Here is a 16,026-nt window from a genome sequence, read left to right as displayed (position 1 = left end):
AGGCTTATTGGTTGAGTTGCTACAAATCCTACCATTACTGGCAAGACAGTAGATGTCTTGAATTGAAAAAACTTTTGGGTTGGAAAATTTTGGAGAGTTCTCATATTGGCATAATAACTAGCCATTAAGATACCCTTAATAAGATGGAAAGGCAGAAGGAAAAGTTAGAGTTCCCAACAAGGTGGAAATTTTTAAAAGTTACTTAAATACAAAAGGAAACTTGTCTTAGAGCAATTTGGTAAATTATACTTTTGCAAGCAGTATTAAGACATTTATATTTTTCTCCCTGCATGAAGAATTTGGAAACTCTTAATGCCCACCTGCACCATGATGAAGAAGGCCCTCATCTTCTTTACCCAGTTCGTCCTGGCTGTGACTTTCCCTGCATTATTCCCAAACAACATCAAAGACCTAGACATTAACACTGACCAAGAGTCAACCACTTCCCTGGACTCAACTTCTGACCTAGACTGGAAAGCAATGAGTTCATTTCAGTGCTTGTTTAAAAGGAAACAAATGGCCCTAGCTGGTTTTGCTCAGTGGTTAGAGCATTGGAACCTCGGACTAAAGGGTCCCAGAATCTAACTCAGGCTCGATCCCCAGAGGCAACCAATAGGTATGTCTCTTACACCAATGTTTTTCTCTCTCTCTTTCTCTCTCTCCCTCTCCCCCTCCCTCCCTCTCTCTCTCCCTTCAATGAAAAAGCAGTGGCAAAAATATCCTCAGGTGAGGATTTAAAAACATAAAAAATAAAATAAATAAATAAATAAATAAATAAATAAATAAATAAATAAATAAATAAATAAAAGGAAACAAATGTTTGACTAGCAGCGCCCACTACCACGCTACCCAGTACTTTCAAAACTAGTGAAAGATAGCATGACCTCAGCCTACTAGAAACAACAAGGCATTGATCCTGGGCTGAGTGGAGAAAATTTGACACAATTTGGGAGAGGGGCATTTCTTAACCATTTCTTGCTTAATATGAGTTCAATAAATGTTCATTTGTATTGAAAATTTTATGTAAATTATATATATAAATTAAGTAACTGCAAAGTTAGAAAGAAATTTGATGCATCAGGAAAAAGAATAATAAGAGGGCACCCTAGTTACTTTGAACTAGAAAGCTAAAAGTTAACACCTGAATAGTTGAGAGAGGGAGAAAAAAGAATAATTTTAAGATAATCTATTTAAAAATAACATACCGGAGACTTACCCTTGTGTCTGTCTATTTTACTACTATTTGCTATAAAGGACATTTCCTCAGGCCAACTCATATCTTTGTTTCGAACTAAAAAGACAGAGATAGGAATGTGTTAATTTCTTATCCATTGAAATCACACCCACTCAATTACTTCTCTTAAAAACAACAAGTTATTTCTAAATCGGAAACTATAAAGAAAAAAATCAAGTTATTTTTCGTAATTGTCTCTGAAACCATTCTGACTCTTTACATTGAGGATTTTATAGTCACTTGATTAGAATTAATTAGTAAGCTATTTTCTCAATTACCTACCTGAAGTAAAATTATACTCACCCATCTATAGGAGTGATTAAAGCTCTTAAAGTTAATACATTTGAACCATTACAATTCTTTCTTAAATTGTAACAAATGTGGGAGTAACCTATTCATTTTAATACAAAGGCAGCTAGCAATGTTTCCATTATCTTGATGGGAAAAGACTCACTTTTAAGTGTTCAATGATGTGTATAAATCTATGTGTGAACATACAAAGAAGTTCTGTTGATGAGTGACCAGTGTGGATGACTAATGAAAGCCTGTGCCACTAACTATGCAAGAAAATTAGTCTCCTTATTCAAACTCAAAGAGGCACCTTGAAAATTTTAAGAAACTTTGTAAACTTGTAAGTGAATTCACTTGTTTCTACCCACCATTTCCAATCCTCACCAGATAATGAACATAAACATATTTTTCTTTTAAAATAATCTAATAGTATGTAGGATTACATAAGGGTTTAATGGGTTTTCTTTACCATAAAGAATGATCAAATAAAAATTGGGAAAATTATAAAATGAATTACTAGTGAGGAAATCTTTAAATTATTCCCCTAAAAATCTAATATAGATGAATGCTTCCTTCTTATACCTTCAATTACCAGGTGCTGCTCATCTTGAATTTTCAAATATTCCAATCTATGATCTTCATCATCCAGAAGAGTAAGGTAATTCTGTGTATGGAGGAGAAAATGTTTCTGTTAATTTGATTAATAAACTTGAAACAAATATAAAAATAAAAATGAGTAACAATTCAAAATGCCCCTGTAGTTACATAGCCCATGTGACAGATATTAAGCATACTATAGTTTGTCAGAAATACTTGTAATGTAGGTGATAAAATGAGGGAAAACTAACATATACTTCATAATATGTACTTTATATCTCTAAAACAAAGTTATACAGAATTTTAGGGAGACCTAGTATGAAATTCAGTAAATGTGCCTGTGATCAAGATGGAACTTGATCACTTACTAGGAACTAAAAATGTGAAACCAATTTCAGGTAATAGAATTATACATTTTTGTTTATGCTCACCCTGTCTCAAATGCTCACACAATTAATTCATTTAATTCTTACAACTTCCCTAAGGGAGATACTATTATTTTCCCCATTTACTCGTAAGAAAACTGAGATACAGTTAAGTGACTTTCCCTTGGTTATATAACTAGCAAGTGGCAGAGCCAGGATTTAATCCCTGGCAGTTTGGCTCCAGGAGCCATGCTCTTAAACTACTATACCATACTGCCTCTCAATGGTGACCAAAGGAGGCTGTGAAAAAGGAGGAACTAGGGAATAGAGAATTGGTTAAAACTACTTATAATCCAATTTCAGATTATAATCTGAAAACACAATGCATATTATGCAATTAACAGTACTGCCTCGGAGGAGAATGAAAGATAAGGGTCAGAAAATGGTCAGGGAGAATGCCAACTATATACTTTTGTATTGTTTGAATTTTTTAACATAGGCATGTTACTTCAAAACAAATAGAAAATAAACTCTATTTAGTTGAAAAGAGATATTTTCTGTTACTTTATAACAATAATCCTTATTAAGATGGTACTGTCCAATGATGATCAAGTAGTATTATGGATTTCAGGTGACAAATATCTACATGTATACATATAGTAATTTAAAAGATCAAGTTTTCGCTGAGATCCTTGGAATGGTTTGCAGCATAACTACTGTAGACAACAATCCCATACTCATGAAATATGGATTTAAAACTTGATCTCTGTGTGGAGATGCCTTCATGACTCTAAGATGCCTCTTACCTCACTATTGTATAGCCACAAGCGCATATCTTCCTCTTTGATGCGCAGCCTCTGAGATAGATATTCATGAATTTCCTTGATGGTCTGCATTCTACTAAAACAGCCTGTGTAGGCTAAGACCCGCTTTAATGGTGCATTTGGAGAAGGTACATTTCCTATAGTCGTAGTAATCACAATGACGAAAAGACAGATGTTAAAAAAAAAAAAAAAAAAGCACCCCTTAGCAATGGGGACCACACTATTTTAGGAAATAATGATAAAAAATGAGATTTAGAGGTTAAATAATTTTATAAATTAAGAAGCTTTAAAATGAAGACAGGAAACCCAAGTATCTTAGAATGAGTCCAAAGCCTGAACTTTGAAAGGAAGCAACAAAATCATAGAAACCCAAATAATTAGCAGTACTCAGATCCCAAGAGTGGCAAATATAAACAAACAACAGGCATTAGTATCGTGGCTGCCCTCAGTTCGGTCACACTCAAAATTCAGCATACAAATAAAGAAAATGGGACTGGGCTTGATTTTCACAGATACATAACTGGATCCACCTGATCCACTTTCTTCAAATAAACTGTCTTTGAATTATTAATCTCATTACTCTCAGTCATTAAGTGGCCCAAGTACCTGGCACACTGGTACAATTACACAATTATACTTAAAATTCTAAGGAGGCATAGACTCTATATGGCCAAACACAGCATTAAAGTGAAGCGAAGAAGCTTCCTAGGACCAAAAAAAAAGCAAAAAAAAAAAAAGCCCCACTGAAAGGTAGAAGGGGGTAAAAATCATATGGCCTGCCTGCCCAATAAGATAGCAGCAGATATGAACTTGAACTCCTGAAAGATTTAAGGTGTAAACAAAAAGAGTGGCAATAAGGGGAAAGAATGAAGAGTAAAGGAAGAATGTTGCAAGTCTAACCACGTACTTTCAGGAGAAGGGGGATAAAATGACAAGAGGTTATGGAAATCAAAGACAGGCTGCTAAACAACGTGCTAACCCCTGCTTCAACTATTCACACAAAAATCGAGATAAAGTTATAACTTAAAATGGTCATCTTGCCCTGCTGGGCGTGGCTCAGCGGTTGAGCGTCAACCTAGGATCCAGGCAATCAGGGTTCGATTCCCAGTCAGGGCACATGCCCGGGTTAAGGGCTCGATCCCCAGTGGGGGGCGTGCAGGAGGCAGCCGATCAATGACTCTCTCATCGCTGATGTTTCTCTCTCTCCCTCCCTTCCTCGCTCTGAAATCAATAAAGACGTATTTTTTTTAAAAAAGAAAAAGGTCATCTCTTGTCTATGGGAGGTTATAGTTTACTGAGAAACCCAAAACTAAAATAAACTTAGCATATGGATATAATCCATCTAGGATACAATTATACATTCCAGGTAGTTTTCCACACATTCAGTGGTGGCTTAGTTTCATTCTTCTTATTAAATGCACTTTGAGTCTTTACCTACTAAATAAAGCAGACAAAAGTATAGGCACCATCCGCTTTTTTAGAGCTTCCAAAAAGAATTCACTCACCTAAAAATAGGCTGAAAAATCATCTAAGAAACAATGACTTCTGTAGCTTTGTCTGTCAAAAAGGCTACATTTAAGTCATTATAACTGTGGCAAGGTTTGTGTACTTGTCACTACAAAAGGAATGAAAGAGCCTAGTAAACAGCTGTAACAAACTGAGTAACAAGAAGGATGAACACTACGCTGTGGCAGAACAAAACCCAACCGCGGTCAATTTTAAACACACAGCAAAGCAAACCTCTTACTATCAGCAAGCAAAGGAGAATCACTAAAAGAAAACAAAAGAGCAAATTTCTGTAATTATACATCAGAGGATTAGTTATAAGATTACAGCAAGAAAGCGTATTTTTATAAACTTCAAAATGATTAATGATTGATTTCACAACTAATTAGTAAAGAATAAAATTTCAAATTAAGAACAAATTTGGAGCATTAACTACCCAGTTCTAGGATTCAGAAGCATTTGCAAATGTAGTGTCCAAGTCAACTTCTATTGTCCTAAGCCACATAAGAAATTTATTTGAATTCTAGACAGTTTTTATAGCAAAGCTCATTAAGCAGGCAGCCACTTATTATACAAAATGTGCTTTTGAATAGCATGAACAAATCTGGTGGAATTTACAGAGCAGCAAAAATCTAGGATCAGCACAAGAGTTGCAAAGAATACTTACTAAAAGCGCAATAACACATCTCACCTCTCATGTTATCTTTCAAGGAGAATCGAAAAAGATATGTGCTATGGATGCCATGGAAGCAAGGCAAATACTTTATTCAATAGAAAATTAAATCAAGAAAGTTTCATAGAGATTCTACTTCACTGTTCCTTGGTTTTGATGTTTTCCCCAAAGACCAAGTTTGGTTAGGCAGAGGCCACTGCTTTGCTTTAATTCTTGCCAAACAGTATGTGTAAGAATCTCCATATATTATCTGAATATAACCTTTAAGGAAGACATTAATCTAACCCTATTTGATTTCAAAGGAGGGATGGTAAGTTAGGGTTGGTTTGGGTTCATAGGCAGTTCTTGCATACTAAGTTATATTAATTATAATAATATTGTGGAATTGTTAACACGTCTGAGACTCCGTAAATGGATGAATTCATTATTTCTGCTAAAGAACAATTTCAAATATTTGCAAAGCAGAAACATAGAGCAAGTCCTGCCCATCAATAAAACTTAAGTTCATAGAGAAATCAAGGGGGAACTATTTACATATAATACATTAAAATGGGAACTTTTTTGTCATTTTGATAAGCTTCATTTATTTTCAAAAATATATTCTTTACTTTGTATTATCTGTGTCTCATAAGAGACAGGCTCCTCGGACTGAGCATGAAAAATGTATCATGTTTTGTCAAAAAACAAACAAAAAACCACAAAAAAACCATGATACTGCCAAAGAAATCACTTCTAAAAATTTGAGTGGAGTAGAAAAGTCATTGATTGGTTGACTCTAACTTAGGTCAAGCAAATAATTTACAATGGCTTGTTCTCAAAGAAACAAAGTATGTAAAATCTGTTTCTATTTATTATGGTTGTATTTTTACAAATCAGGAAAGGAAACGACCCTTCCCAGTTTCCTGCTGAGATTTTCCCTATACCCCTGTCTAGTCTTGCGCATGACCATAGATCTAAGCCCCACAAGGGATTTACTGGTACAGTGGCACCAGACTTTGAGCAACTTGCTTTTATTTTTTTAAGAAAATGCACGATATTCTTGCTGCATTCTTAAGTTACCTCTTGGTAAATGCTGAGGAAACATTCTCAGGCTCATCATACCCATATTCACCCAGATGTTAGACTGCTGTGTCCGTGTAGCAGGCTGCTGTCTCAGGAATAGAAGATATCGAGGAAATAATTCCAGCTCTGGGATTTCTGTCTTGCTATTCTTGATCACCTGTTGTTTTAAAAGATACAAAGTGATCACTGTAAAAGAACAAGCAAAACTTGCAATTTTTATCTAACTTCCGAGATTTAGTTTTAAACTAAAATGTTTAATAGGCTCACTATTTATATTTCAGATTACAGAAATTCACAGATTTAAATTACATGCGTTTAAATACACCCCAAGTTTCTGCTCCTAAATCCATCTTCTAAGATTAGAATTCCTGGTAGATATTTTCCCCCTTTCATTTAAAAGCAGTAATACTGCCGCACCGGGAGTGGCTCAGCAGTTGAGCATCCATCTAGGATCCAGGAGATCAAGGTTCAATTCCCAGTCAGGGCACATGCCTGGGTTGTGGGCTCAATCCCCAGTGGGGGGTGTGCAGGAGGCAGCCGATCAATGACTCTCTCTCATCATTGATGTTTCTGTCTCCCTCTCCCTCTTCCTTCCTCTCTCTGAAATCAATAAAGATATACATTTTTAAAAATAAAAAATAAAAGCAGTAATATCAAAATTAAATTTTTTAAAATGTAAATATTATCTATAATTTTACTATCCTCACACTGTAACTCTTTTCACTTTTACATATTTCATGTATACAAATGATGGTCTTCTAAAGGGCAAATTGTGTCCTTGAGTTGTGCATATATGCATATAAATTCTTTGGTTACTCTCTTCCCCTACACCCACCCGCCCTCCTCTATCCTTCTGACATTTGTCAGTCTGATCTATGCTTCCATGTCATTGAATCTATTCTGTCATTAGGAACCTTTTGGAGTAAACAAACACAAATCTTTAATTCCTGACTCCACTTAAACATAATTTTTAATAAACATAATTATTAATAACTCAAAGTCATCATCAAAATTACAGACTAAGGCTTTACAGCAGAGTTTTACTCTTTTTGGAAGTGATCTAACTTATTATATCTTACCTATGCAAAAGCAGCCTGGTATAAGAAAGTTCTAGGTTGGACATTATATAAGGGACAGTGTTTCTTTGATAGACCAAAGAATCTTCTTATAAAGTATTCTATAGCATCGACAATGTAATGAGTATTCAGGGCAATCAGTCCTGCTGTTTACTGTGTAAGTGCAACAAATGACACAGCATAGTTAACTCACTAAAATTTGGTATTATAGTCTTTAAGTCCTTTAATTACTTCAGAGGAATTTACTTATGCTCTAAATGACTCATTCTAGTAATGGCAAAAATCAGAATTCATTTACTAGCTTTGAATTCCTATTATCATGTAATATGATATTTCTTATGTCTCTCCTTCAAAAAGACTAACCACAAAAATCCACCAACAGCTAGAAGATGAGCCTGATTCCTCACTGGATGCCTGTGTGGTTAATGGAAAAAAGTTTCAGAAGTAAACTATACACCACTTCCCCTACATTCACTAAACTTTTTGGCACTGGCTCTCAGACTTCTGCTTCAGCCTAAGTCATACATTATGTTAATGTCTGCATTTATGTGGATGACTTATTTAATAGCATAGCTAATGACATCCTGACTTTATTTAGTCCAGTGATTATTCCCTCGCTCCATAAAAGTCACCCACTCCCACAGGTACACCATTGTATGGTTGGTACCTAATACATCACTCAATAAATGTACAAAAAAGTGAATTACTGAATGAGAAGAAACCTAAAGTTTGTTTAACTGATTTGAACAGGTATTGAGTACTCTACTACCATAAGAAAGAACTAATTTGTGGATAGTGAGGTTCATATATAAATGTAATATGTCCGGCCGGCATGGCTCAGCAGTTGAACATAAACCTATGATCTAGGAGATCGCAGTTGGATTCGAGGTCAGGACACATGCCCAGGTTTTGAGCTTGGTCCCCAGTGGGGAGCATACAGGAGGCAGCCAGTCAATGACTCTCTCATCACTGATGTTTCTCTTTCTCTACCTCTCCTTTCCTCCCTCTGAAATAAAAAAAACCATATATTTTTAAAAAAATAGAAACAGAAGACCCCACCTATGATTGCTCCTTATATAAGGTACTATTTGCTATACTTACAGGTCTAGGAAGGGCCAGGTTTGCTCCATACCAATGATAAAGTGCTCTCCATACAGGTTCTGGGACCATTTCATAATCTCTTCCATGGATCAGCTGTGGAGTTCGTTTTAATCGACCGCCTTCTAGTGTTAATGATGTAGCCTTGAAGAATAAAATGTAAATGTTGATTTTTAATATTACAGTCTCTTGTGCTTTAACAAAATATATACACAGAAGAATAAACACACATGTCACTACTCAGTTTCATGTTCTAAAAGAGATTTTTATTTTTAACTTTCAAAACAAACTATTTAAGAAAGGGAACTCTAAAAGCAAATCATTTGAAAAAAATCATCCGAGCATTTGGAAATAGTAAGACTGGTTTTCACAGATTCCTCTCAGACAATATAAAATGTTATTTTGAGGGGGGAAATTCCATATACATGTGAAACTACATTTTCATAGTAGCTGCTCTGAATAAGAATAAGAATATTTCCTAGGATCACCACACTGCTTCTATGCAAGTACTAAATCATAAAATATTCTCACAGAAATATACCAAGCAAAGAGATTTCCATCCACAACAGGTTATATGAACCACTAACGTTTTGCTATGTGCTAAAACCTCTATAATAAAACTTATTAGCCACCTGAAAGAGAATAATTTTAAATAGATATCAAATTATTTACCTTTACTGGTTCTTGAGTTACTAGTGGCTGGTTATCAATAGCCCCTGGTTTCTGAGGATTGAGATGCAACAAAATATTCCCATTGGCTCCTAGCAAACACTGGTTGTTATTGTCAGAAGTGTTATGTTGTCGAGCAAAGCACATATCTGGCCCTGGTGTGGCAGAATACAAAAAGCCTGTAAGGAAATAGAGGATGGAATCTCTGTATTTTTAGTTATTATACACAAATATGCTTGAAAATATGAATTCAATATCCATGTATTAGGTTAATGCTATTATCCTGTTGGCATAAGTACAGTAGATTCTGATAAATCTACAGAAGATAGGAAATACAGATGTATTCCTTTCTGGACAATACCCAGCACAACACTAGGTAGAATAAAAACTTAAAAAATTGTTACCAAATGAACATTTGGCCAACTTCCTAGAATATCTGATAATTCACAACAAGAATTATATGTCTTCTGAAAGGAAAGGAGGAAGTACAGCCACGTAGCTGGGATCTCATACAGTCTCCCATAATCCTTCTGTTTTACCTATAAGCACATCCCAAATATTTCTGGTAGATGATGGTAAAAAGAAGTCTAAACCAAAGGGAAGGAGCTAAAATAATAACTTCAACAGAAGGATGCTGGGGGAAAGAAACTGTTCACTGAAGGAAGGCATTAACATTACAATAGAAATATACACAATTAATGACAAGTTAAGATTTGTGAACTTCAATATATTTTAAGAAATTTCAACTCTCAACTGCAAGTTAATCTCTGGTAAACATTCTAGCCATCAGTCACTTTGAACCTTCTAAGTGTAGGACCGTTCAGCCTATAGATAACACAGGGTATAGAGTCAGCAAATATGAAAAGGAAGGTTAAGAAATAATCTTGGTGTGAAAGCCAATCAGAGAGAGCACTCCTAGCACTGCTAAGGGATCTTTGTAATGCCAGATGGGGAAAGAGAAGCAGTAAATTCTAGTTTCCTAGAGAAAATGCTAGCCTGTCCAATTTGCCTACTCCCTCCACAGAAAAGGAAAAAGATCTCAAGGATGCAATCAAAACAGAGTGAGACTAGAGTCCCGCCCTCATAGAAGCAGAATAATGGGGATCAACTGGATTCAGTGGGGCCATAAAACCGCCAAAGCACTCTCATCTCCCCAACCCAGAGTGGGAGCACTAAGTTTCAGGCATCAAGGACTGAAGGAAATTATGGGAACCATTATTAATTGTTTTTCAACATTCAAACAAAACAATCCCCGAGGGCTGGCCTGACATGTCTGCAGAATTTGACATGAAGGTGCATTTAATCCAATGAAGGTATGCTTATAGTTAGAGAATCCTTAAGATAGGAATTTAGATTTTTAATTCCAAAATTTAAACTTGTTGATAAAATAATTTACTAGCAATATGGAGAAGTGTGGCCTAATCAATGAAAACAGTGAAAATATTTTCAAGAATCTTATAAATAACCATTTCATTCAAAACTTATTTCTGTGAATGGAAGCCTGATGCCCAATATCCTACCAAGCACACTCTGACTCCTTTAAGAACTGACCCTGACTAAACCTCACAGGAAACAAGTCATACTTACCACTGCCAATAGTCTCTGAGGCTTCAGATGCAGTAGAAATATTGTCTGAAAATTTCTCTTCTGTGGTGTTCACAGAACTGAGGCTGCCTCCTCCGATTCGGTCTTCACTCTGCTCTATAGAATGCACTGCTGTTCCAAAAGAGTACTTTCCTCCATTCAGAACAGATGATGGCTCAATCACAACAGGGTTGGCATCCTAAAAATCATGAAGTCATACATTAAGAGGTAAAACTTAATAATCTGACAAGTATGCAGCCTTCAAAAATGAATTCCAAAATTATTTATTGTTTGTAATCCTTCTGTGGTTGGCTGCAGTCACTTAAAAACATTTTAATGTATAACTAAGTTTAAAATTCTTCAAAGGGGAAGAGTATGTAGACTGGGAACAGACTGCAAAGACTATGTGCTGTATAAAGTAATTTAGACTTTGTTGTTACGTGCTGTTGAGTGGGCTCTGACTAAGGCAACCCTATGAATAAGTGATATTCACAATCTGTGAACATCAGTACTGCTCAGCTCCTACAGACTCATGACTATGGCTTCTTTTATGGAGTCAATCCATCTCATATTTCCTCTTTTCCTGATTCCAGACTTAATTCCATTAAATATTGGAAATCATGGAAGGCTTTTTGTGATATTAAAAAAATAAGTAATATTTATTCTTTTTATTATGAAATATTACATTGTCATTGTACAAAACATAGATAAATATGAAGACTATATCACAAGTACTCAGATTCCAGCATTTAGCATTAACTATACTTGGCATTTTGATGTTTGTTTATGTCTTGTGACTGAAAATATTTACATAAGTATAAAAAATAAGTAGCATGGAAGATATGGTTAGAATTAAGGGCAGGGCTCTGACTTACCAGCTATGAGACCTTCAACAATTGGTAAACGTCTAAGCTTATTTCTTCATGGGTAAAATTAGGATAATATTAGTATCTACCTCAGACCTACTGTGAAGATTACATGAGTGATGCATGTAAAGTGCCTGGCATTTAGGAAATGTGAACTATCCTTCTGGTTGCTGTTAAGTAGATACCACATTTTAAACACAGCATGTTGTTTCTTTTTCTCTCACTTAACATTACATTGACAAGATTTTTCCATGAAAGGATTTTAAACAGCACAATAGCATAATCCAATTTTTTATTTAAAAATTACTCGTGTGTAGAAAGGACTGGAGGCAGAAACTGAAAATTGATGCACAGTTAGAAGACTCCTATAATAATTCAGGCAAGAGATGATGAGGTACTAAACCACAGAGCTAGGTTCAGAAATGAGGACATGGAGAGAAAGGTGACATAATGAAGGATAATATAAACAATGGGGTTGAGATGCCAATGGATTTAAAGTCAGTCTTTACAGCTGACCCCAGGACTTCCACTCTGAGCAAGAAATTCGGGTTACCTTTAGTCCCAGCCTCAGGTTCCTCACAGGTAAAATGGATACACCACCACCTTCCTCTCAGATTGTGAGGATTAAATGTGATATGTAAGGTGCATATACATGCACTCACATGCCCAATATTACCTTCCTCACAGAGTTGTTGCAGGAGGAAACTTGTAAGCAGCCTGGTACATAGCAATTGTCATATGGGTAATTCTTTCTTTCCCCTTCAAAACTTTAAGTTGGAGCACTTTATTACTAGCCTGTAGCCACTCGAAGTCTGTAGACCTGAAAATCTTATGAAAAATGTAGATAAACAGACATCCTACTCACATATTTTACATAGTCCTTCCATTGCTGCCACCACTGCATGGAGATGATAAACCAATTGTGTCCTGGTTGCAGACCATACCTGCTCTCCCGTTCTAACCATCCTCTGTACATACAAAAAAAATTCCATACATCAAATTATATTATTTAGACGTGTTGGAAAGGAGGGAACGGGAACAGGCCAAGGTGAAATTACTACAGATTACCATTATTCTGACCAAGGCTTAGTTGTTTTCCTTGAATAAATGTTTCTCAATTTGTTGAACAGCTTTCATCAGTTTCCAGAGTTCTGAATGGTTGGTTGACAATTTTGTCCAGTTTTACGTTTGTCAAGTTGCTTTTAGGGGAGAGGATTTGCTGAGAACTTTACTCAGCCACTGCAAAAATCATTATACTGATTTTTAAACAAAGTACTGATTCTTTAAGTTAGAGACAACTATTCCTTTCACCTCATTGCATATGTACCAACCTGACACATTCTTTAAAAATCATCAAAGTCAAATGAATTTTAGAAGTAAAAATGGAGGAAAAATGAAACAAAAAATTCAAAGAACTCAAATGGGATGAAACAATTTGGAATCTCAGATTTGAAATGAAAATGTATTGAAAAGTAAGGAATACAGAAAGCAGTAGATTATTTGTTTTTAATGAAAAAAGTCCTAAACTTGACTCTGACACTTCAGTGTAATTATAGGTAAATTCCTCAACATTTGCAAACTTCCGCTTTTTCTTTTACAAAATGAGATGATGACACTAATGTCATGCAGTTATTCTGAGAACTAGATGAAATAATACAAGTGGAAATATTTTGCAATGAACAAAGTTCTACAAAAACATGGTCATATCAATATTATATTTTTAAATAGAGATGCTATGAGCATTTGCAAAATAATTAAGCCAAAAATATATATAGTTTACAGAGCATTCTTAATATCTATGCTGTCATATTAACTTCAGAAAATTAGTATAACATAAAATTAGATTGCAATAATGTAAGAAAAAAAAGCTACTGCAGCTATAGAAAAGGCTTAAATATTTCTTTATTATCTCATTTGTACATTTCAATGTATTTTTAAATTTTGATAGCTAAAAATTAGATAAAATTAAGACAACATTGTCAATCCCTAAAAACTATAAACAAGAATGAGTCCTTTGAGTATGAAAATTAAAAAGACTACATGAGACTAGAGATTATATAAAAACATTTTTTTAAATGGATTTTGCTTAACCTTCTTTAAGAAATAACCATTTTTGCCCTGGCCGGTGTGACTCGGTTGGTTGCAGCACCTTCCTGCACACCAAAAGGTGGCAGTATTCCCAGTCAGGGCACATACTCAGGTTGTGGGTTTAGTCCCTGGTTGGGGTGTGTATGGCAAGCAACCGATCAATATTTCTCTCTCACACTGACGTTTCTCTCTCTATCCCTTCCTTTCTCTAAAATCAATTTTTTAAAAAGAAATAACCAGTTTTAAAAACCCATTTTAAAAAGTTAGAAAAAATACTTGCTGCTTCACCTAATCTGAGTCTCAGTTGGCACTGCCTGTTTAAATGCTGACTACACCATCCTATTCTCAGGTACTCCAAACAACTCTATTTAAGTAAACTCTTTTAGCAAGTAGTCCAAAGCCAGAAGAAACTACTGAAAAATTTGTGTACATACTGCTTTCAAGGAAAAAAAAAAATGATGCCCGGCTGGGCGTGGCTCAGTGGTTGAGCGTCGACCTAGGATCCAGGCGATCGGGGTTCGATTCCCGGCCAGGGCACATGCCTGGGTTGTGGGCTCGATCAATGATTCTCTCATCATTGATGTTTCTATCTCTCTTTCTCCCTCTCCTTTCCTCTCTCTGAAATCAATAAAGATATATTTTTAAAAAAAGAAGAAGAAGAAAAAAAAAAAGAGTGATAGGCTATATGTTAACTATATTCTAAAAGCAAAGTTTAGTTGAGATTTCAGTCCTGTTTCTGAAAATTTCTACACATTAAAATTATATAATGGTAGCCCTCAAGTAATGAAAGATATTCAAGGTATTAAAAATTGAGTTATAAATATAAAAAATGTGCAGACCTATCAATTCAGGTATTTTGCCTCAAAGAATTTTGCCTAAGTAAATCCCTAACCAAAGGCATACAGACTTTAATACTAAACTCGCCCTTATATTAAAGAAATATAGAGAAACAAACAGGCAATGAACAGGGTCTATTAGCTAATCATTTAAATTATAAGAGACTTTTATTAATATATAAAAGTATCAGTGATATAATCTGCTTTGAAAATGGAAGCAGAAAATAAAACAGTATTTCAAAATATTCTCGGTTTTTTTGTATAAAGATTTACAAATTCCATCAGAGGCATACACATATGTGGGAACGTGAATGTAAAAAGTTTCAATAATGCAACCATCAACAAAATGAAAAGGCAAACTATTGAATGGGAGAAAATACTGCGAACCACATATCTGATACGGGTTTAATATCCAAAATATATAAGGAACTCATGTAACTCAATAGCAAAACAAACAAAAAACAACCAAATTAAAAAATAAGCAAAGGAAATTTTTACAAAAAAGACATACAAATGGCGAACAGGAACGTGCAAAGATGCTCAACATCACTAATCATCAGGGAAATGCAAAATAAAACAATGACTTATCACCTGCCACCAGTTAGGAGAGGGATAACACATTCTGGCAAGGGCGTGGAGAAAAGGGAACCCTTGTATACTCTTGATGGGAATATAAGCTAGTCCAGCCACAATGAAAACAGTATTGAGATTTCTCAAGAAATTAAAAATTGAACTACTATATGATCCAGCAGTCCCACTTCTGGATATATATCCAAATAAAACAAAATCGTGTTGTTGAAAAGATAGCTGTACTCCCATGTTCACTGCAGCATTATTTATAATAGCCAAGGTATGGAAACAACCTAAGTGTCCAACAACAAGTTAATGGATAAAGAAAATGTCACACACACACACACACACACACACACACACACACACACACACTGGAATATTATTCAGCGTTAAAAAAGGAAATCCTGTCACTTACAACAACATGGATGAAGCTGGAAGGCATTATGCTAAGTGAAATAAGCCACACAGAAAAGGATAAATAGTGCACAGTATCACCTTATGTGTGGAATCTTTAAAAAAAAAAAGTCGAACTCAGAATCGGAGTAGAAAAGTGGTTGCTGGGGCTGGGGGAAATAAAAAGAGGTTGATAAAAGGGTATAAACTTTTCAATGTAAGATGAAAAAGGTCTGTAGATCTAATGCATAATATGGTAACTATAGTAGATAACACATGTATAAGTGAAAT

General features: G+C 35.1%; 1 protein-coding gene across 4 annotated transcripts in view; it reads right to left on the bottom strand.

The window, feature by feature from the left end:
* Positions 1-16,026, bottom strand: part of USP32 (ubiquitin specific peptidase 32) — a 103,288-nt gene that overhangs the window by 26,725 nt on the left and 60,537 nt on the right. The window contains exons 12-19 of one of the 4 annotated variants that reach the window (XM_081162140.1): positions 12,711-12,813; positions 10,983-11,178; positions 9,399-9,550; positions 8,730-8,870; positions 6,550-6,709; positions 3,294-3,448; positions 2,108-2,189; positions 1,217-1,291 (exon numbers count right to left, since the gene is read on the bottom strand). In XM_081162140.1, the coding sequence (XP_081018266.1) occupies positions 1,217-1,291; positions 2,108-2,189; positions 3,294-3,448; positions 6,550-6,709; positions 8,730-8,870; positions 9,399-9,550; positions 10,983-11,178; positions 12,711-12,813 (1,064 nt within the window). Of the gene's footprint in view, positions 1-1,216; positions 1,292-2,107; positions 2,190-3,293; positions 3,449-6,549; positions 6,710-8,729; positions 8,871-9,398; positions 9,575-10,982; positions 11,179-12,710; positions 12,814-16,026 lie in introns of all 4 variants that reach the window. The other 3 variants (XM_081162139.1, XM_081162141.1, XM_081162142.1) reach the window with 3 other exon arrangements.

The sequence above is a fragment of the Miniopterus schreibersii genome (genome assembly GCF_964146895.1).
Source record: "Miniopterus schreibersii genome assembly, chromosome: 16".
NCBI classification, from domain to species: domain Eukaryota; kingdom Metazoa; phylum Chordata; class Mammalia; order Chiroptera; family Miniopteridae; genus Miniopterus; species Miniopterus schreibersii.
This window is presented reverse-complemented; position numbering and strand designations above follow the sequence as displayed.